At 50.6% G+C, this 22,486-nt stretch overlaps 6 protein-coding genes across 6 annotated transcripts; 1 reads left to right on the forward strand and 5 right to left on the reverse strand.

The window, feature by feature from the left end:
* Window positions 1-2,962: 2,962 nt before the first annotated feature.
* Window positions 2,963-4,418, reverse strand: Z518_01409 (uncharacterized protein; the record flags this gene model as incomplete). Its single annotated transcript, XM_013422009.1, has 5 exons — window positions 2,963-3,482; window positions 3,532-3,723; window positions 3,780-4,077; window positions 4,128-4,149; window positions 4,209-4,418. 5 exons carry the CDS (start codon window positions 4,416-4,418, stop codon window positions 2,963-2,965), a joined length of 1,242 nt encoding a protein of 413 aa, XP_013277463.1.
* Window positions 4,419-6,236: 1,818 nt separating this feature from the next.
* Z518_01410 (uncharacterized protein) lies at window positions 6,237-7,901 on the reverse strand (the record flags this gene model as incomplete). Its single annotated transcript, XM_013422010.1, has 3 exons — window positions 6,237-7,057; window positions 7,120-7,521; window positions 7,592-7,901. The coding sequence occupies 3 exons, from the start codon at window positions 7,899-7,901 to the stop codon at window positions 6,237-6,239; spliced, it is 1,533 nt and encodes a 510-aa protein (XP_013277464.1).
* An 889-nt stretch (window positions 7,902-8,790) lies between these two features.
* Window positions 8,791-10,658, reverse strand: Z518_01411 (uncharacterized protein; the record flags this gene model as incomplete). Its single annotated transcript, XM_013422011.1, has 2 exons — window positions 8,791-10,084; window positions 10,135-10,658. The coding sequence occupies 2 exons, from the start codon at window positions 10,656-10,658 to the stop codon at window positions 8,791-8,793; spliced, it is 1,818 nt and encodes a 605-aa protein (XP_013277465.1).
* A 1,884-nt stretch (window positions 10,659-12,542) lies between these two features.
* Window positions 12,543-13,910, reverse strand: Z518_01412 (uncharacterized protein; the record flags this gene model as incomplete). The annotated part of the gene is made up of 2 exons (XM_013422012.1): window positions 12,543-12,671; window positions 12,726-13,910. The coding sequence occupies 2 exons, from the start codon at window positions 13,908-13,910 to the stop codon at window positions 12,543-12,545; spliced, it is 1,314 nt and encodes a 437-aa protein (XP_013277466.1).
* A 5,212-nt stretch (window positions 13,911-19,122) lies between these two features.
* Window positions 19,123-20,010, reverse strand: Z518_01413 (uncharacterized protein; the record flags this gene model as incomplete). The annotated part of the gene is made up of 1 exon (XM_013422013.1): window positions 19,123-20,010. The coding sequence occupies one exon, from the start codon at window positions 20,008-20,010 to the stop codon at window positions 19,123-19,125; it is 888 nt and encodes a 295-aa protein (XP_013277467.1).
* A 420-nt stretch (window positions 20,011-20,430) lies between these two features.
* Window positions 20,431-20,989, forward strand: Z518_01414 (uncharacterized protein; the record flags this gene model as incomplete). Its single annotated transcript, XM_013422014.1, has 2 exons — window positions 20,431-20,442; window positions 20,573-20,989. 2 exons carry the CDS (start codon window positions 20,431-20,433, stop codon window positions 20,987-20,989), a joined length of 429 nt encoding a protein of 142 aa, XP_013277468.1.
* Between the last annotated feature and the right edge of the window lie 1,497 nt (window positions 20,990-22,486).

A 22,486-nucleotide genomic window follows, 5' to 3' on the forward strand; every position in this document is an offset into this window, starting at 1 on the left:
GATTACTCCACGCAAACAAGACGGAATTTCACTTAGTCCATGGACCACACTATAGTCGGCTTGCTTCAAATATGGAACTGTTCCAAGCAGAATTGGCGAAGAAGAGGACGACAGGCCGCTGTACCAACAACCTTCCTTGTTCCAAACGGAAAGAATTTCAAGTTTTCTTTCAACCGAACTACTATCTCCGGCTGTATGGCACCAAATATGGCTTTGATGTAGCACTCACCATCTCTCAAAGAGGATGGCAATGGCGGTTCAACACGTTCCTTCCTTTGCCGGCAAATGCTCCAACCTTCAACTTATGTCGTGCTGGCGATATTGAAGGAGTAGAGTCTCTGCTTTTGAGAGAGAAAGCATCCATCTAGGACGTCGATGTCAATGGCAACACGCCATTACACTATGCAGCTAACTATTATCATATCGAACTATGCAAAGTGCTCATCAACACCGATGCAGATACGGAAGGCCGTAACTACGACTTATTTCTATGTCCACCGAAAGATGCCGTTGATAATATGAGCAGAACATGAGGGAGTCCAGAGAATAGGATTGAACTCCTACTTCTGTCCCGTGGTCTTGATTTCTGGGATGAGGACAGCGATAGCTGGAACTTTTCCACTTGCTTGCTTTTGGCAGCCGAAGGAAAGACCAGCGAGTGGCAAGTTCAGAGCTTTTCAGATGGTTATTCGATTTCTTTATTTCAGACATCAAATCCTCTCCGGTCAGAAATGCGTAATTGAGAAGAGCACTACGATCCCTGACGACCAGTCAAGAAGTGATCGACCAGAGCCCCGGCTTAAAGATGGACTCAATAACGTCCTATTCGCCACACTCTACGAGGTTTACTTCAATCCAATAAACGGACACGAATTGTTGAAGCTTCTGGCAAGTCTGGGTATTGATCTACGTACGATCACTAGTCCAAATTACCAATCATTATGGGAAGAATCACCAACATCCCTTACGATGAAATACCCCGACACTGTCGACTTCTGAACGCTGGAACCGACTGCACTTGGAAGAGCTGCGGTGGCCGTGCTCGCAAGACTCGGTCCGCGATGGTAGACAAGAAGAAACCTACCCATGAATTTGACATCGTCTCCAGATTTGTACGGCGAGAGAGGAGAATATTCTTAAATCCTTGCCCCAAGGAACATGGCGATTCGATGTTTGTTCTGGGTTTGGAGAAAAGTCTTCTGGGCGGTCAGAACATGTCTGTACAAGCAGTGAAGCCGTCGAGATATGTGTATGAATTCTGTTTGGGGCATATTGACGTGATACCAGCTCCTGCATGGGTGTACAATAGGGTGAAGACTTGAGACTAGGGAAGGGCGCTTTTCAAAAGGAGAGCTATATTTCAACCGTAACTGTTGACGACCCCAGTTGATTCAAGTGGTTTGCGAATCCAAAATGGAGAGGGTGACGACATTCGTGATTTTATTGCCATTCTTTCACGGCCCAACGGCCAACCTCAATGCATCAAACTTATGATTACTTGCACCACAACAAATACTGCTCTTGATCTGAAACCACGGACAGTTTTCTCTGACGATAACAATACCCGCACCTCTTTCCTCCTGTTTTAGAGTGGTGGAGAATCCTCCGCATCGCATCTAGGTTCTAGGATCAGATAGTGGAGGAAAAACCACACAGTAGCAAGTATCCCTAGAAGCGTTCCCAAGTAGAATGCCAGTGTTCCAGCGCAGAGGGCCCTTGGGATTACAATGTCACCACGCACAGCTCTGAATCGAGTTAAGGTCCACAGGTGCAGAGTATTCAAAGAGTCATGAACGAAGTGGTAAAACCAAAAGATGGCTTCGAAAGGATGATATGGTTGAAGAAGAACAAAGCGCATGATTATGCGAGCGAGGCTAACAAGGGCCGACGCAATATACAATACCAGGCAATATGTATGGATGTTGTTGCCTAGTCGCAACGTCGACGTCATCTTTTTGAACCATCTCGCCGTTTGGAGGATCTCTATTCTTCAACCGAATCGCCAATTGGAGGAGTAAGGGCACTCGATTCGCTCCTATTACCTCCGTCAATTTGGTAGATGGCCAGAGTCTATGTTGGGCCAACATCAGCCCGGGTTGCCTCACTGGTTATCCCTTCCATTCTGCCGTACTTGCCAGTTCAGATGTTGGATCTGATAATTTCCGCCTCGCCCAATCTCGAGGTCAATCAGTATCTTCAACCATGTCACAATCTGCTCGGGTGGACCTATTCGATATCGATGGCGGCATAGGGGCGGTGCTCTAGTGTGGTACAGTTACTTCCAGGGCTTGACGCTGGCACAACGATATCCAGAGGACTACGACGGCATCCTCGCCGCCGTGCCTGCGGTATATATGCCAAAACTGCTGATGGGGCATTACTGGGCACAGGTAGGTGGATCCATATCGTCACGAACAGGTAGCTCTATTTCCTATGACGGATGGCGAGGAGTGTGGTGAGACCTGTCATCCGACGTAGAACATCCCAATGCTGGATGGCGTTGTGCAGCCGCGTGGAAAGGCCTTTGCCCAGTTGAAGTCGGAGGTGACTGAAGCCGAAGAGGGAGGGAAAATGAAATCGTCATACACATGTGGCTGAATGCCCGGCCCACCAACACAGAAGGCAATAAATATTTGGGATGAGAGAACCGAAAGCCGCCTGCTAAAAAATGGATGCGAAGTCTTACCAAATGGCACCGCTCCCTATCCCGAATGCTGGGAAGAAGAGGCAAACAGACTCGCGAAGAAAATGTGACCCTGAAAGAATCCAATCTTTTTTTTTGGGGGGGGGGGGGTTCAAATCAGCTCAAATGGCCGCCCCTTCAATGCTTCATGTCGCAAATATACACCTCCTGGTGTATCCCCGGTAGCCTCAAGACCCGTATGCTGGTGTTGGTACAGAACATAAGCTCGTGAATTCATCAATACATTATTTTGTTCCCGAAAAATGTCCGAAACCCGTCTCAGCGGGCATGATAATTTATCACCCCTAGACTTTGTCTCATCTGTGATAATCGATCTGGTAGTGACCGAGGAGGTGAATTCTCATCATCTTGTTTCTCGTCGTCAGCAATTTTTTGTTTTGCCTTCGTGGGAATGAAAGAAAAGTCCTTCAGGCCAGGTAACCGTGATATCTTTTTCCCAGCCTTCCCAATACATTCCTTTGAATTGATTTGTACTTGTGAGTCGGTGACTGAGTCTTGTCTTAATCTGCCCATAGGGCTTGAACTAGGGCTGTTGTCCAGGTTCTGCATGGTCTGGAACCCGGCGGGATTGACGTTCAAGGCGTCGGAGAATTCCATATGACCGTCGTCATCTTTAGACCCATTGGGGTCCATGACAAGAGCAAAACTTTGGCGACGCATTTCATCTTTCTGGAGTCGCTTAATGCCCAGGCGCTTCAATTCGGTCTTGAAATCGTCGAGCATGATTGTGTCGGTCAGACATTTAAATACGAGCGACAGCTTCCACCAAGGATTGATGCTATCCTTTGTCAGCCACTGTACCTATCCGGTATCTCGACACGACATACCCGTCAGTTGAGCCAATGAAGTTATGAATGCTTGCCACAATATCCAAGGCTGTAAATATCAAGGAGAGACAGATGGCGCATAGAAGGATACCGAAACGGGGAGACCGCTTGATTAATTCGAAGACACCAGTTCCATAACATTTGCGAATGACGTGGAACAACGTGATGCAAGTGAATACCCACCACGGGTCCCTGTTTTAAGTTTTGAGCATGCATGTAAGTCACGGATAACAAAAGGAGTCCCTTACCTAAACAACGGCTCATATGGTCTGACTTGGACATAAAAGTCGTTGATGTTGTTGAAGAAACGGAAATTGTCGTAAATTTGGAGGATGATAGGAGGGATGGTGCACACCAATGTCCCCAGATATATTCTTCGTACCCATTTGCCTGTCTCAGGTTTGAACATTGACCTCGAGTCGCAGAAAAAAGGTCGAATTTTCATCCAGGCGACGATGTTGTGGACAATCCAGGAGCAGTAAAGGAGAGCAGCAGTTGACGATAAATACCAGCCGTAACCTTTGAAGGCCATAAAACAAAAAGTACCTGAAAATAGTTGGCCAGACGCACAGATCGTAATGCGGTGCCATTCTTACCATGTGAAAGAGCCGCTAATTGCTGGTCCAAATGTCAGCCTCATGCAATGGGTTTTCCTGCTGGAGCTGCAACAATCTTACTTCAACGAGAATGAACTTGTGTAGAAGAACCCCTCTTCTCATATTTGCCACCGTGATGCATGCCATTATGAGAAGGGCTCCAACCATGAAACCTTGACTCCATGACTCGAGGATGAAATCTTCGTCCGAGGCGAGCTCACGCCAACTGCCATTTCCAGCACCAACGGAGCCGGTATCATTGCGCCGAATGAGTGTTGATGCTGGGGCCATTTAGGGGGATCAAGTCGAATCAATTTACGAAGTTGTCATTTCATTTCTGTAACAGGGGAAGAATCGCGCTAAATGCGCTCGAGAGACGGGAAGCTGCCTCGGGTTGTATTTTCTCGTGGCAGACGAGTTTGATCTGTCGCTCGGGGTGGCCGTACGAGAGGATTAAGTCAATGGGGTTCAGTCCCAGTTGGCGGAACGTGTAAATAGCGGTCAACGGGTGAAGTGGTAATTTGAGATGTGGGAGGTATCGAGCCGGGGCGACAGCGGTGAGACGAGGCGGGAGGACAGAAAAGAGACCGATGAGACGGTATGACGGCTAAGCTAGACAGAGATTCAAGAGATGTGAGGAGAGAAGAGGAGAGGAAAAGGAAAAGAAGGATATGATTGTGAAAGCGACCGCGACGTAGACAGCAGTGAAGTTAGTACGGAGTCGAAGAGTGAGAGTGTGGAAATAGAACTGGACTGGAGATTGGAACGGTTGCGTTCGTTGGCATGAGAGAGTGGTGAATGGCCGACATTGCAAACCGTCGACGACTAGGATGATGTTAGTCTGGGGAGCTGAGAACTTTCATGCTTGACCTGGGGGATTTTCTGGTGGCAGATGATTTGACTGGCAATGAGGCCGTTCAGCCGGGGAGCCAGGTCCAAGACCAAGCGATGGAGAGGGATAAATTTGACGGGCGCAGTGGGGGAGGTGAGGGGACAGCCCAACACACATGAGGCAAAGACCGCCACTGTCAATTACTCGGGTAGTGCGCCGTTTTAGCCAGACGGAACCTGTTCCTGCTCTCTCTCCCAGTGAGCCAACGTACCAAGTCAGCAAAATTCCCCGTCTCAAGGTCCGTGAGGCGTCCCTCCTGGTTCCATCGTCCGATCCCTTAGGTGATTTTCCCTGCATGCCATGAGCCTCGAAGCCTGCAACCCGTGAAGCCATGAGGTATGGCGAGACGCTCTATTCCTGATGGAGTCTGCCGTCCGAGAATTCAACCCACAAAACCCTCTTCCCACCTCCAAGCTTTCTTGCAGGGCTCGCTTCAAAGCCACAAAGCCTGCCGGTTGCCTGCAACCCAGTCCAGCCCCAAAAAACATCTCGGGAACAACAACACCCAATCTCGCTCGGCAAAATAATGCGTTGAAATGAGAGAAAAATGATGCATGGCAAGAGTAGGGCACTCACACTCAATGGTTGGCATCGAACAACATGGACAAAATGGAGGCATATTCCGTACCAAACGAGGGCACGCGATGCGGAATCACGAGCCAGTTCTCCCGGCGAGGCAGACTCCCGGACCCCATGAGTTTTTCCTCCCTGTCGTTCTCCATCCTGCTAAAACCTGCCCACCGACAACGACGATCGTGAAACGGGGGCATCATTTGTCGGTTAGTGCGGCCTCGATGTGCGCGCCCTGCAGCTATGCGTCCACCTGACTTCGTTTTCCTTTCCCACGTTTGTTATAACATGTCCGAGTACGATAACAAAGGCCCCCGGGCGAACTTCGAGGGTGTGAACAAGAGAACAAGTTGAAAACCCTAACGCAAGAAGATCCGAGATATCTGTTGCTATTCTTATATGCCCCCAAAAAATGGTCTCATGGTTCGCGCAGGAGTGCAAGCAAAACATTCAACCAAGTGCCCCTCTTTAGCTATCATTGTGCTGTACCTGGAGGTGATGATTAAATAATGGCATGACAGAGGAGAAAAGAGTCATAATCATAATCGTAATGATACATGAACGCCAGATCATTTGTTTCGTAAAAGCACTTCCAAGTCACAACGACCCCCGCCCCGCAATTCTGGGGAGATGATTGTGTCGTCTCGTCACTTTTCGAACAAGGCAACCTTACATCCAACACCAGAGGCCAATGTCACCGTCATCCATTCCCGCCATTCCCGCTCATCGCGGCTCTCGATCTCCGCGAACGTCTGCATCAGCCTGATGGTCGCATAGCTGGCCTCCATTAACGCATACTGCTGGCCCACACAGATACGCGGGCCCCCGTTGAACGGCAAATATTCCCAGCCTGGCCTCAAAGTCTCCCATCGCTCCGGCTTGAATTCAAGTGAGTCAGATCCGTAGAAGTCTTCCCGTCGGTGCATCGACCAGGGTGAGTATCCTACCACTGTTCCCTTGGTGACCAGCACTGGTGATTTGCCATCTGGGCCGCCTCCCAGCGGCAGGATTGTGTCGCGGATCGCCTCACGACTGTTGGCAGGCACCACAGGCATCAGACGGAGAGATTCGTTCAACACCCATTTCAGGTATTTCATTTCTTTGATCATGTGGTAGTCCGGTCGCTCGCCTCCTAGGCCATCGACTTCGGCTTTCAGTCTGGCCCAGATGTCCGGTCGCTTGGACAGCACGTGCCACGTGTTCGATAGCAGACCTGCCGTAGTATCGCGGCCAGCCAGGAGAATATTGAGCAGCTCGGAGCGAAGAGCGTACGGGTCACGCGTCTGATTGAGCAGGGCGTGCAGGAACACGTAGCGCCCAGTCCCCGACCGCTCCTTGGTCCGCAGCTCCTCCATCGCCTCATGAATAATCTGGTCGGCAAAGTTATGGATGATCTTGACGCTCTTGCGCCACTTTGGGTCTGGAACATATTTGTCCAGACCGCCCAACTGGAAGTTCTTTGAAACAGCTGTGAAGAAACATGTGAGTAAATAAACCCTCAAGAGAACACAGAGGCTGGGTCGAACGTACATTCAGTCACGTACACAAAAGCCTTAACAAACTCGTTGGCTGATTTAGTCTCCAGACCAGGGGCCAGAGTGTTGGTCGATCGGCCAAAGAGGAATTCGGTGGCTGAATCCATGGTCAAGCCAAAGAAGAGATCCTGCAGGTCGACGGTTGATCCGTCGCGTGGAACGGAGTCGATCAGGTGGGACACGTGCGCCTCAAACATGTCGAGGTCTGCCACTTGTTGGCGAGTGAAATTCGGCCGCACCATGGCACGAGATCTCTCCCAGGAGGCTCCGTCGGTGGAAAAGATGCCATGGCCAAAGATGGGGATGAAAACTTCTTTCCTCCTCTCTCCTAATGAGTAATCACCGAATTTGGTGGACAAGATGGTTTTAACATTCTCGGGCTCAATGGTAGAAATCACTGGGGGAGTGGGTGAGTCAGTCTCAATGGGATTATGGCACAGGCTTGAGGATTCTTCGTGTCTGCTTACTCCATTTGTTGAGCATTTTGAAAGTGAGGGTCTTTCTTCCACCAGACCAATTTCGTAACCGTGTGGCTTCATGCATATTTCCTTCTTTCGCCGACCGGACCAGCTCCTTGATGACGTCCAACCCCCATAGTTTGCCCATAATGCCCTTGTGAGGGTAGGCATAGGGAGGTTGACAACCATGATCCCGAATCATACGATGTCTTCGAGCACCAGTGGTCATTTCATACCATATCCGCCGGAGAGCAAAGATGACCACTAAGGACAGTATGATGACCGGGATGGAGAAATGAGGAAGTGACAGGGTCGCCATGGCTGGATCCTGAAGAAGATGAGAATAATGAAAGGGACAATAGTTGAGTGAGAGAAGAATGTTGTCAGCGGTCGAAGCCGACACCTCACCGATTAAAGTACCCAGCAATGCGAAGGTGGACTGTGGACTTCGGTTTCCAAGGGGAAAGACGTCCGATAGTGATTTATGAAGTGGTTCTTGTTTCCATGATCCAAGCTGAGTAGTAGGAACGTCTGAGGGTGGACGATCGGAGGTTCAGCGAATAATAGTTAGATCCGCCCGTCCATGTCAGCACTGCCTAGTCAGGAATGGCTATGCTATGAACGAGGGCCGCGACACCAGCAGGGCAGGGAAGAATCAGTTTCGGGAGGATGCTCGACTCGGCCATCTGCATCCTGGATGCCTGATGCCGTCCGTCGTCCAGGCTGTCGGGAAGCTTGCTGAGATGGATTCGGCGTACTCGTACTTTTGATCTGGCCCAGATGAGAAAGCATGCCTTAGGATGTTTGGAGAGAGGGGTTGTTCACAAGCTGAACTTTAATTCCACCATCTGCCGTACTCCAGCCGAGGCTCAAAGCATTATCTGGATCACTCCTGGTTGGTCAACTACCGGCACCACGTAAACTTGGCTGTCAGCAGGCCATCGTCTCCATTGTCTCGAGTAGAATTCATAGCGAAACAACGCTCCGACGGGTTGATAATGACGCCGACCGAATCCAATCGAATGCAATCTTGATTGGTTTCAGCCCCATTCGTGATCCGTGGTACAACTCCGGCAAACAAAAACAGAGAAACGAATGAGCATTCTAGGCCATTCTGATCAGCAGTTCGCATAATCCGGCCCCCAGCCTTGTCCATTCCTTTGACGACCTGAGTTTTCGACCATGACCATAAACACCCCATCTGGTTCTTACCCGGTCCGTCGCCCTTTTCCTCGTCCGCGAAACCTTCCTCTCGCTCCAAAACTGCCACCTCGTCCTCGACCACTCTCACCTCCGCCATTTGGTTTTTCTCGACTACTCCCTCCATAACGACCACCTCGACTACGATCTTTCCCCTTCCCGCCCACCTTGAAATCAATCTTGATGAGTGGACGTTCCACCATTTCCAGTCCCTCGAATCCCAGCTCGGATCTTTTTTCTTCGCTCACTTTCCATGGCTGGAATATTTCCTGCGGGTCCTCTAATCCGCGCAGCTCCTCCACCCAAGCTTTGCAATATTCCCCCTGAGGGTCATAATCACAGCCTTGCTTGATTGGATTGAACACTCGAGCCTCTCCCCGTGGGTCGTTCCCTACGCCGGCCACGTATTGCCAATTACCCCAGTTGGAACTTACGTCGTAGTCGATCAACATGCATTCATACCATTCAGCACCAAGTTTCCAGTTGATTCCTAAACGTTTCGATAGGTAACTGGCAACATTTTGTCGTGCTCGATTGCTGGTATAACCGGTAAGCAGGAGTTCTCGCTGGCTCGCATCAATCAATCCGGTACCGGTTGTCCCTCTGAGGAATCTTTGAAAGGCCCTGGTCACCTCATCGCCCTCGTTTCTGCCTCTCGGCGTCTTCCAGGCAAAAGAGTGGTCGTTCCGGAATCCTTCCAATCGGAACAACCGAGGTCCAAATTTCCTCGTGCATAGCCTCGTATAGTCGCGCCATAAAAGTTCGAACCGAACGGCGGCCGTGCCAGCGTTCTCCCCTTTGCCGTATCCCTCTATGCCTTTGTATTGGTCATCCTGGCCCTCCTCAAAATCTAGCAGCTGTGAATGGACTTGACGAGCGGTGATGCAGCCAAGTGCTAGCCAAGCTGAGAGCTTGGTTGAAAATTCCGTCCCTAACAAGCCATTGCGAGTGTCTTTGTATCTGCTCATGGCTCCAGAGCCAATCAGAGACCGTATTCGTTCCAGGCCCGCCGAGCTGCCACCGGGGAAGGGGTGTGCTGTTTGCACTCCGGGAGGAAATGACGGTGGGTCGTCGAGAGAAGGGCTGTCTCTAAGAGGCTTGGTTAAGCATGATTCTAGCTTCTCATAGGTATCAGGTACAGAAAATGGTTGACTCTGAGAGGGTATGAATGTCGGTATGGACGGCAATGAGGATGGAGTTGGGACTGTCTTTCGCGGAGCGTCTCTGAGGGGCTCGACTGATTTTCGATAGCTGGTGAAGACGTCCGGGAGATCGGTTGGTTTATCAAAGGGAAGATCTCGACTGCCAAAACGTCAGCCGTTGCCTACCTGACCGCCATGACTGCTGCATACTCATCAATGAAGTACTTCTCATCTGGCCATAGCTTGAAATCAACTCCGGCTCGTTCAGCAGCTCTTCGTACATCTCTCTCCTCTTGTTTTTCCTCCACACCCTCTTCCTCAGTCATCCACACCGCTGAGATAGACACCTCGCCCTTTTCCTGCTCGAACTCTTGTAAGAGATCTCGCATGACTTGACCCAAAGTGCCGACCCGTATGACGAGGCCAGATCCAACCTCCTCAAGGTCAGATTTCAAGCCCCAGACTGATTGTGCGAGGAATTTGGCCCTGTGAAGACCACACCTCCAGAAATTTCCCAATTCGGACCGAGCTTCCGGGAAAGGTGATTTAGCACCTGTATCAGCGAGGAACCCAGAGACTTCCACCTGCTGAGCAGCAAAGACATAAATTGGTAGGACATGGGTGAACTGGTTCTGGGGCTGTTGTGAGAGCCTGTGTATTTCATGGAAGATAGGGTTGTCGCAAAGTCGCAAATCTCGTCTCAAGAGGTATATTAGCACCCGTTGAGCTGCCATCGCCGCAATTATCTGGCAGATGCAAGGGACTCTGCCCGTTCATACGGACTCCATGAGTGGCAGAATACAGGGCTGGCTGTCTCTGTGGGAATTCTTGGTTAAAATGTATGTCAATGTTTTCTTTGATTCTTGAAATATTGAAAGATTGTTCCTTGATGGAAAGTCCGGTTGAAAGCCTTGTCGGTCCGGCCTTCTTATATTAGATGCTGGCGGGAATTGAGATCGAAGAGCCACCAGAGAGATCGGACGAAAGACTTCGATCAGGGCGGATTGACGCCTCATATAACACCAAGGGACAGGAATGGTTCCCGGAAACGAGCCACGGCTACTACGTACATGGACGTCGGGAAAGCATGCAAGAATGTCTGCTGAGGATTAGATCTGACCAGTTGAGGGCCAAAGCACTGCGCTAAGGATCCCGACAGAGGGGAGCTACCGAAGGCATCCATATTTTTTTCCTGCATTGCGGATGCGCCAGCGCAAAAGCTGGAGATTTGACTCAGAGTCTCGTGGGATCTGATGAGGTCAAGGAAGGATATTGAGTTTGGGTAGATCCCATGCCAGGAGCCTTAGGCCGGAGTAAGAGTGTACTTGGATTTGAGTGTGAAAGGACGGATATGTGGGCCTGAAGCAGTCCCACAGCTAAAGACTCAGTAGGATTGGTGGAGGAAGTCGATTGTTGGCTTTGGGCAGGGAAACGTGGCAGGCAGCCAACGGAGAAAATTTGGAAAGGTTGGGCGAGAGAGCAAGTGTTTGATCTGGCGAGATCGAGTTGTGGAGCATAAGCATGGGACTGTCGATCGATCTAATGAGAGCCAGATGACGGAGGGGAATCGCTGGCACCCCGTTGGCATCCTGTAGCCTACAGCATGGCGTACAAGCAGGTTGTGGTCGCGTTTTAACAGCCACGAGGCGAGTAGAGGACGCGTCTCCGTACCCGCGGAGCGATCATGAGGGCTGATGACACTGCTAGTTTCATGTACAAATACTCTGTAGTTTGCTTCTTCTGCACGTGCAACTGTCGAACAGCGCCTTTGCGTCCAGAGACTTATTCGCCGATGGCAGGCTAATTAGCCGATAGACCAAGGATATTTTACTTGCTCTCCCGTGACTGTGCTTGCAGCTCTTGTGCTGCGGTTTTGAAGGCTCCCGGTCTCGCACGGGGCATGACTGGTCAGAATTTGATCTAGCAAGAGAACAGAATCTGAAAGCGATCATTGATTACAGCCCTACAAGAATGAAGCGTTGTGGCTTTGCCACGTGACTACCATAGTGGCTTCGCCATCCCGCCCAGCTTCAGACCTGAAAGCCTGCGGCCTGTGCTTTCGCGCTCGGCAGTCTTCCGCAAGCGAGGCTGCTCCATTGCAGGGATCCGGGGAATGGTCATGCTCACGGTCCAACCTCATTCCTGGGTTGAATAACTCTCCTCATCATCACCCCGTGAAGTGGTGGAGGGTTCTAAGCGCGAATGTGAGGGTGGCACGAACAAAACCCCGAATCAGCCACCAAGAGATCAATTCATTAAAGCCGTGAGAACTGACCCCAAATTAAGATAACGCTCATATCTGGAGCCCTCAGTTTGCCATCCTTCGTCCAAGCGCCCTGCCAAATAAGGGTCTCCAACAGTCCTGTGATGCCATTCCTAGTCCCTGGGTATAATAACAAAGTGGGTATACTGTAATGCCCAATCCAAATGAAATCCATCAATACAGTCAGTCTCACCCTACCAGTCGCTGTAGACCGCCTTTCCATCAAGTCATGAGCCAAGAGAGGATCGAGCAAGAGCATTTCTGCTGCAAAACAAAGGCCCGTTATGCAAAATTATTGTACAGTCGCCGAGTAAAGGAGAATATGGGTAAAATAGACTGACATAAATCTCGTTGATCATGTCGCTGTGGCGGGCTCCGGGCTTCCGTTGACGCCATCACTCCCAGATTCGGATTTGAGACCATCTTCCCTTGGTGCCCCATCGGTTGAGGAACCACTGCCACATCCCTTGACTAAAATGTGCCTCTGCGATGATCGTTAGTTCTTGTGTCAGAAATCACTATGAAGTGCCGAACTCACCTTGAGCGCATCCTTGCGAGAGAAGCTCTTGTCACAGTGAGTGCAAGGGAAAGGTTTCACGGCAAGATGGATTCTCTTGTGGCGCTTCAGGTCATGGTTGCGATTGAAGCTTTGAGGGCACTGATCACATTTGAAAGGTCGATCGTGTGCTGATGGCTGTTGCGGTGCATTGGTCCGTTGTTGGCCATACATGGCTGGCGCATTGGCAGCATAGCCGCTGTTGAAAGCCATGGGCAGCAAATTGGGTTGCATATTTCCCACCATCGCCATTTGGGCTCCTGGGCTGTGAACATTGGACATAATAGGTCCGGGCATTGCAGGCAAAGAATATGAAGGAGGAGGGGGTCGCATGAATGGATCTTGTGGTTGTGGTGGGACTGCTCCTTGATGAAGAGTGGGAGAAATGCGTGGTGCCGACCGAGAATGGGAGTGAGGACTTTGCGACACAGGGGTGGAAGCTGTATATGGATATCCGGGTTGATGCTGAGCGGCACTTGTCATGCCTGTGTACAAGGTCGGATTGGATGATGGTCGGCTAACTCCATCGTTGGGTGTCGCTGAAGACTGTTTGCTTTGTGGACGAACCCCATTCTGCAAAGAAGATAGAACGTGTTGCTGGGCAGAAGAGTTGGGGGCACTGGCAGGAGAAGAAAGTGGGAGAGGTCCTCCGTACGGCGGAACAGCGTTCAGATCGTATGGGGGAGGAGGCAACGCTGAAGCCTCTCCGGTCGTAGGGGAGTTGGCGCTATTTCTCACTGACGGGCCCGGCATCGGAGAGAACATGGGCCGGGGAGGAATCAACGGATTTCCACTTTGCCAGGGCTGCGTGAAGCCTGCATGATATCCAGTCGGAGCGGTGCCAGTATTGAAGAAGGTGGGGGTATAAGGGAGCACGGGAACTGCGGCGCTGGTGGGAGTTGTTCCCGCAGGAACGGCAGATGAGACTGTGCTTGCCTCAGAGGCGGAATTGGAAGGCGGTGTCAGAAGTTGTCCCACACTCACCGGCGCAGGACCAGCGTGAGAGGTGTTGATACCTGACAGGGGAGGGAATTTCTGAGCTGACACCTGGGTGAATTGAAGGTTTGTTGGGGGGGGCAGCTCAAATGCAGGAAGGTTCGAGGCAGCTTGTCTGCGCTGGGTCAGGCTCGAGGATGTGTTATTGAGGGCATCGAGGGATGTCCCCATTGGAAGGGGTACTGCAACTGACGCCAGAGTGGCTGTTGAAATGTGTTCTGCGCGCGATCGCTGAGTGAATAAAAGAGTATGATCAGATTAGGCCGAAGGCACTGGTCCAGAAACAGGACTGCAATCCGGATGCCGCGATTCTCTGGACTTCTTCTATCGCAGTCTTCTTCGAGATGTCACAATTATGTCGAGCTTGGTCCAGTTTTGGGATTTCTTTGTATTTTGCTCACTGATAACGTGGGTTTTGGGCTTTGTTATGAGCTGGAGAAAGAAGACCTTCGGCGCGTGTCCTGGAGGAAAGCAAGACGATTGGGGGCTGACTGTCATATGCGGCGAGGACTTGATGCTATAAACGGCGTCTGATACGCGATAACAGACTGGTGTTGTTGGGTGTTGGAGCGATGGTGAGTGAGGATCAGTTTTGGCTGGGGGGCTGTGGGCTGGCTTTTGCTGTTTGCTCAATGGTCGGCCGTGGGGCTTTAAGTGGTCAACTCGGCTCGTTGGATAATCAAGGAAAACGATCTACATGGACTCAGATTCGATGGCGATCAGTCGGACATGCGGAAGGGAGAAGGGCAGTACAAAGCGCCTTTATCGGTGTTGGGCAGATCTTCTTGAACCCGTGCTGAAGCAGAGCTCTTCGAGGATCTCATGGGGAGAAAATTGAGAAGAGGAGAGAGAAACTCTGTGATCAGGCTGTGGGAAGAGCAGTTGGAGAATGATTTCAAAGATTGCAGAGTTGATCGGAGGCGCGATCCTTTTGGTCGGGGCAGCACATGGCGTTCTTAGCGGGCAGCTGGCGGCCGGCTGGCTGGACGGGCCTGTCGCCTGCGTCGCCTAAAAAGAGGAGAGCTTGTTCAAAAATGGACAGCGGAGACAGGAGGTGCTAGGATGTGAAGAGACATGGCAGCGGTAGCTGAGCGGCGAGCAGCGAAACGTCAAAGGCTTTTGGGATGCTGTGGATAGCCAAGGTCTGGATGGACCAGGACAGGAGAGTGCATGATGGGATGCGTCGAGGGCGATGATTGATTGATGATTCAGAGTTCAGGACTATGTCAACTTGGATGGACGCAGGCGGGAAAGGCTAAAGAACGTAAGGGTCAGGAGAGCCGACAAGGCAAAAAGGTCGAGACGTGGGAATGGGGCCTAGGTCGCATGGTCAGTTTTCTCCCCATTGAGCATTCACAGTCTGGACCCCGAGGGGCTGCAGGTAGAGTTTTTGCACCCAAAAGGGATCGCGAGAAATTGGATTCTGAGGCAGGACTATGCTGGAAGTAGCTTGGGGCCTCCCAGTGACCTAGTTAAGGTCGAGGCCGAAAAAATGCGGTGCCCGCATGCGAATGCCAAATGCCAATGCCAGAGGTGGAGTGGGTGCGTAGGGGAGAGCCAACCCCAGCGAGCGCCGGCGAAGCTCGGCGTGCAAAAGGTGCCAGACTGGCCGGAGCAGACCAGCTGCCCGAAATGCCAGTTGTCACGCATACGCTGGAATCCGGCACTCATCACAACCTGGTCGATGTACTGCTCATAACACCGACTAGTAATGTTTTCCGGCACGACTTGTCCACCTGGGACATGTCAGGGTCCTTTGTCTGGTGGTGGGTTTGCATAATGCCGAGTCAACAAATGCGAGACTAGAGGAATACGGGGTTACCGTAGAGAGGGGCGAAGGGAGGAAGGGGGGACGAGGGTGAGATAGGAGAATTTGGAATTCACATCATATGCTAATCTTCAACTCAAAGGTATCATCAGTAAATACTCATGGTAGAATTACACGTATCCGTTGATGAGAACGCAGGCGCAGACACTTGAACAAGAACCGCGCGGCGCAGGTTTCTTACAGCCTTCTGGCCTTGTCTACGTTAAGTTCCACACACAGTCACCTCAAACCATTTGTACCATGGCATTATTTTGCGCCGATCCTCTTGTCATTGAGATCCGGAGTCCTCATCATTGACATCTTTCATCTTTCAGATCCCCGATTCCGCTGGGGGACTAAGCAGTTACGGTTCTAGTGGGCGCTGCCAATCCACCCAGAAAAAACCGTCCCCCTGGTCTTGGTCAGTTGGTCGTGACCCGTGATGGTCCGTGTGTTGATTTCACACCTTTTTGCTCGTAAACTTCGGCTACTGCTAGTCCAGGACTGAAAGGTGCAATACGATACCAAAAGAGTCTCTCGATTCTGGCTCATGATAGACTACCGTTCGACGGGCGAGTCCCAAGGGAGTGTACAATCTTGTACAGGTTAAGCCTCTTCTCTGTCCATCTTTGACTTCGGTTCTGAACAAGAAAAAGGAACGAGTTGTTCAAAACAAACCTCCATCTCCATCACCGACGACACCACCTCCACCATCACGGAGTCCCTTACCCATGAAGATAATATTCCGCAGGGATAGGGAGTACAAAATCACGATTCATCGTCTGACGGATGCATCGGATCTTCTTCGGCATGCGAACCTCTATCCGTCATTTCTTACTCGATCCGATATTTTTCTGATTCTCCTTCAACATCCCTCACTCTACCTGTCGTGCCAGGTGTACAAATCTCTTGCCATCCCCATTCGTACAAGCTCAAAGGTCGCTACGAAGTCCAGAGTCGTTTCTGACCATCTGCAACTTGTTCATTCCCGGCAGGTCCTAAGATGTCAAGGGAAACGGGAAAAGCCTTTAGCTTCAAGGAAACACACAGGCAGAGGTTGATGCTCTGCACCATTGCTGGAATTCGGACCCTATTGGGCGAAGGCCCCCGGTTTGTTTAACCCTGTTTAACTTACGCCACCCCCATTCGTGATGTCTCCCATTCGGCAACTAACTCTTTAGCGATGGCTAGCTTTTTTCAGCGCGTCAAGCAATCTCCAGAGCCATGTGGCTGCCACCACCATTGGGCCGAACCACACCCTCCGTGATCGCGTGGAGCTGCTTGAAAGGCGTTTTTTGCTTGTTTCTCACTTTTCCAGTCCCCTGCGCACTCTCAAAGATCAACACTTGACCCACCTCATTCAAACTCCTCTCTAATCTTTGACCATCCTCCCCCTCCTGGAAGTTCAGCCAGCCGTATTTTTCCTAGAAACCGCCACTTGGACCGGATGGTGGCAACCCATTTTGCTTTTACCAGATCGATCTTCAAGATATGTTTTTTTTTAAGACTACCACGCATCTACGACATTCATTGGCGCCACTCAGGAAGCTTCGCAAAAGCACGATTGGACTTCACTTGAAGCCTGTGGTGGCTCTAGTCACTGGATGTAGCCGACAATTAGACTGGCGTATTTCCCACCACTAGAACTGTCCATTTTCTCCAAGAAAAGGTGACCCTCCTATTTGGCGGTTTCGTTGCTCGTCACTCACCAGAGATGGAATTTCTCACCCTCATTATTTGTCTATCTTGGTCGGTCTCGTGGCCAGGCGTCCCATGCGATTCGCCCATTGAGAAAGCGAGACCAGTGAGCACTTTACGTCAAACAGGATTCCTGTACCACAGCAATTTCAGACCTAGGCTTGTCACGCAGACCATCTGAAAGGGGGAGTGGACACTGCTTCGAGCTCTGTTTAGGGGGTAGCCAATGGTATCACTCCCTAACCGAACCACCATTCCCGTTCAAGGATCCCCGATTGGTGCCCCTGCAGATCGCATCGTTCACCTAGTCGCTGACTGCCCGTTTGCCGGGGCTGCTTGGTCTGAAAGGGCGCTATTGACGGTACTTCTGCGAGTCCGGAAACTCTGCTAACGCTATTTCTGACTTGCCTGACAGCTTGTCTCGAAGTTCACGACATTGAATAACGACGGCACACTTCTCACCCCGATCCCGTATCCATTGACACGCCGGAAATTGTTGGTCTTACCGAGCGACTATCACGTCAATCCAAACACTTGAAACACCTTTTCGACCACCTTTCTCCTAAGCCTTGGCCATGTTCGACGTTGATAATGCATAGCATGGATGGTTCTTCACCTTTTCGGACATTCAAAGCAATCAATCTGCGGTTGAACTGGACCCGCAGAATGAGGAACATTTCTTGTCTCGAAACGCGAAGGGTGAATTGGACTATCTCTTGTCGAAATGACCCGCAATCTCGGCTTTCTCTACCCAACTTTGTGAGGAATTATCGTTCAATAAAAATTTTTCTGGCATTTGCGTCTCCCAGACTCCCAAAGCTCCTCACGAACAGGGGATTGTCACAAAGTGGAGCAGATGTTTCACAGAGCATGTTGCACAAAGGCCGGAAAGGAGTGACGGCACCAGACTCGTGGATCTCCAGCCCTCCGTAAGGTTATTTGTGATTCTTAGTTCGACCGTGAATTGATCTCGACCGTTGTGGTTTTGTAGCGCCAGGAATAAACAGGGTAACCTACTACCAAGAGCTGTGAGTCTTGATATGGCCATCCAGGAATCCGAAAATGTGGATACGCTTTTGAAACCAAAGGCAATGCTATGTTGGGGTTTGGGAATGAAGTCAATTGAGTGATCGAGGATCGGAACTTTTTGATGTTTGAAACCGGAACCATGAGATTATCCGTTTGCGCCACAAATCTTCCGGAGGCTGCAGGTGGCTGTTGGCTAACCCATCCAAGCGTCAGTGACTTTCAAAAAGAAGAAAAAAGACCATCCCGGCTTGACCCCCCTTTCCTAGCCTTTGTATAGGTAGGCGAGATTTCATCGAGAAAAGACCAAACCGGAGAGGAAAACCCGCAACCGAGCGCCATGGCGTGTGGAAACGAGAAATGCTAACGGCCAGCCTCGGAATAGCGCCACTCTTCGGCCTGACAGGTTGCAGGTTGTCGACCTTCGCTTGAGAATCCCGTCAAGGCGAAGCAGATCCAGGTTTGTACGACACTCATGTTTGTGGCCCAGCTTTGCGCCATGGTGAAGCCATACAAACCCAATGTTCCCGACTACATGCCCGGTCCTGTCATCCTGGTGAATAGCTCATGGACACTTGTGCTTGACAGAATTGTCTGCCCAAATAGGGCAGAGTGAGCAGAACGTCGCAAAGCTCTTTGGAAATGCTAATCTATCTTGGTCGGTGACGGTGATCTTCGATGGATGGCATGTAAATAGAGGTTGACAAATAAACATACTCATTTTCGAGATCAAGGGCCCAGGTTTCTGATGTCCAAACCACAGATACGGCATTATTGTTCCATTGATATCCTACAAGCCGGCAATTTCTCCCGTTCTTCGATGATTACCCTTGGTCCAAAATCTTCGAGAGCTCATTTCTCGGCAAGCGAAATCGGCCCGAAATCATTCCAGACTGCGCGCTCTTCCCAATAATAACAATGGTGTGCTCGACGACCCTCTCGCTGGTGACCACTATACGATAGTTGCTCATCTGTTTCGACGAAAAAGACATTGGGAGATTCGTGCAAGAATTCATTCAAGGCTTGCACAGCGCCTGGGCCCATCTCAAGAACGAAATCAATCTGTTTTACATGCCTGGGCATTCGCATGACTATTTCCTCTGGGTCGGCGAATCCTCTCCAACCAGCAGCCCCCCATGTGCCATGCAGCTCCTCCAGGGCCTTTTTGTGTTCTCTATCTGGAATGTCGAATGAGAAATGTCGATCCCAAACATGGATGTCCAGCACTAGCCTTGGCCTCGGTTCATTTTGAGGAATTGAAGCAAAAAAATCCTTCAGGTGAGGGATCGCCTGCAAAAGGATATGCGATGAGGGTTGCACAATCAGGTACTCTAAACTCGGACATCTCTGGTTAAAAGTATCCCAGATGACGCTGATATGGCCTCCCGGTTTCCAGCAATTATTGAATATCGCCAACGTCCTGATCGAGGCCAATGCCGTGGCTCCTAGACGGCAGAAGCTATGTAGGTCGGTGAAAAGCCGGAAACTGTTGGCGCTGTATGCAAATTGGAGAGCATCGCAGGAAATGGCTTTGTTTACTCTGAAGATCTCGGTGTAGAAAGTCGGCTCAGTCTCATCAACGTCAAGCCAAGTTTCGTTAATTTGGGGAATGCGGTCTCCTGAGCCCAAAGTAATGGGCAAGGGTTTGTGGCAGAACAAATATCTGTATATCTTGTGACGAACCTCTGGCGGGAGGTCAAGTAGACCTAGTCGTCGTTGAGCCGGGTGCGTTGAAGTCATGGCCAGTGCGGTCTGAGCTGAGTCGACATCATGATACACGGTGAGGCTGGTGAGCGGAGTTTATCTTTGACGAGGCGTGGATAGATTTGGAGGAGATATTATATCGTATGTGACGCAATGTAGATGTTCACTTAGACATGGACATTTTGCTTCTGTCATGCCATTTACCCTCCAGAAAATGGTAGCTCACGCCAACACCGATGAGTAGCCTCTCTCCACACTATGCTCCAGAGTACCCATTCACTAGTACATTCCGGGGTTAGACCAAGGCTTAGAGTCACGTGATTCGATGTTTGCCATGACGTCGTTGCAGTAGTATCTCGCTTGGATTGCACTGTGCTATATACCGGTCTCGTTCCTCTATCCATATCACGCCATTCTGATATGCACCCAAAACCTATGAAAGGTTGGGTATCAAATATGTTTCGCCTGGTAAGTGTCTATTCTCTCATGCCTCAATGCCATGTTCGATTATCAGAGATGTATTTCTTCTTTGGGTCCTCGTCTACTACAAACGAGCCCAGCAAAATGAGAACCATTTCCTCACAATCACTTTACCCAGTCGAAAACCCTCGATGTAATCACCCTCTTCCACAGACCTTCCCTGCCCGCCTCGGTGCGTGTCTCCAACATCCTCAAACAAGCCTCCGCCCAAGCCAGCCAGACGGCCACCGAGGACCAGGCATCGGACCACACCCCCCAGAATGAGGCCGTGACGCGCGACCCCTTCGAGCTCGAAGTCACCGAGGCTCCGCCCACGCCTGATCAGCTGAAGAGCATCTTCGAGTACGTCGGCAACGGAATGGCGGGTAAATTGGTGAAGGGCGCAGCGAGCCATGGCGATGCTCTGCGCAAGGTCAAGGCGGATGGTGACGCGTTTACTAGACCGGTCGTGGTGGATTGGGCCAGGGGCAAGGCTGTGGTCGGGGACAAGGAAAGTGAGATTCTCCAGTTGCTGAAGGCTGAGAAGGAAAAGTGAGAAGCTGAAGAAGATGGCGTATGGGGATAAGGTTCGCGTCGAGACAACACCAAAAATTGGGAGACAAGAAAAGGTGTCGAGGAGAAGTAATGGGACTGGAGTTAGGCGCTCTCCACAATCCGTGGGATTCTCTCGGTCCCATTCTCAACTACTGCTATGAAGGAAGTTGGGAGTAAAAACGCTGCAGGGCTGTCAGAGTGGGCAAAGCAAAGCGAAGCCGAGTGAGGCTAGGACCTAGATACTGCTCCGTATTCTATCAATGGGAGTCAAAGCATGTTATGAATCATTCTCTTTCTCGCTAAGTTGGTCTCGGATTCTGGTGTTCCCTCTCACGTGAATGTCTATTTCGCAGCTCCTTGAGTTCTTGAACACAGCGACAGGCCATTCTCTTCGTCCGGAGAACAAATTCATGAATAACCCTTTCTCCCATGTATAAACTGACTGCTGGCCCTGCACGAATAAATACTCCTATAGTTCCGTAGCCTTGTCTTCCAACATGGAAGCGTGTCGTTTCCGTCTGAAGGTGTCAGATATGGACCAATACCTGTATCAAGATAGACATGCATTGCTGGGTTAGCTCACCTCATCAACTGCCAACCTTTTGAATGGGACAGTCTGAGTTTCTCTATCTCTTCTTCTGCCGTCGAGGATAGAAGGAGAAATCGAGCTTCAAGTCCACGAGCCTATGGTTGATCGGTGACATACTTCAGAAGATTGTCCGCTGCAGGAAGATAAGCGACGGGTGTCAGATTTTGCGACACGCCTTCTGCAAATTCTTGCCATTCTCCCAGTTAAGGATATTAATTGTCTCTGATTTGTTGGCCGGGACCTGGAAACGGCCTGGCTGATAGGATGATGTGTGACTGGTGAAATGGATAGGGACGACCGTTCTAGCAGGAACTGCGGGCAGTTGGATCGGCTGGTGTTCTGCTTTTCGTAAGCAGCACAGATTCAAATGTATCGCGACTGCGCAATTGATTTAGGGAACTCCATTGACACGAGTTATCAATATCAGACAAACTAAAGTGAGTAGGAGTCAGAGAAATGGTTTCCTTGCCAATCTAAGACAGCGGCAGGAGGGAGCGATGTTCGATTTTGACATTGGGCATCCGGTGGCTTAACATCGACGGACTGAATGAACCTGCAAAGGGCCACATCACCATGGCCAAGGAGAAGGGCGTGAGTTGCTTGGTTCCATGATCAAGGATGTTCTCAACACTAGCTTTTCTCTCTGCTCTCGTTCCACCGTGGTCATGGATTTATTCCCAGTTGCAAGGTTCCTTCGCATACTTCAAGTGCCATCCAAGATGAAACGTTGCCAATTATACTTGTCAGTCCATGCAAACAACGTACTGGCCATATCATGCAGCGGACCTGAAAATAAGGAGGCTCGAGTACAACCAACACATCATCGTTGTTGGTCGGTGGGGGGAGGGGGTTTCTGGTAGAAGTGACTAGGGACTAAGGCCTTGGGCGTTTGTTCTTGGTCACAAGCGC

This window comes from Rhinocladiella mackenziei (assembly GCF_000835555.1).
Source record: "Rhinocladiella mackenziei CBS 650.93 unplaced genomic scaffold supercont1.1, whole genome shotgun sequence".
Lineage (NCBI taxonomy): Eukaryota > Fungi > Ascomycota > Eurotiomycetes > Chaetothyriales > Herpotrichiellaceae > Rhinocladiella > Rhinocladiella mackenziei.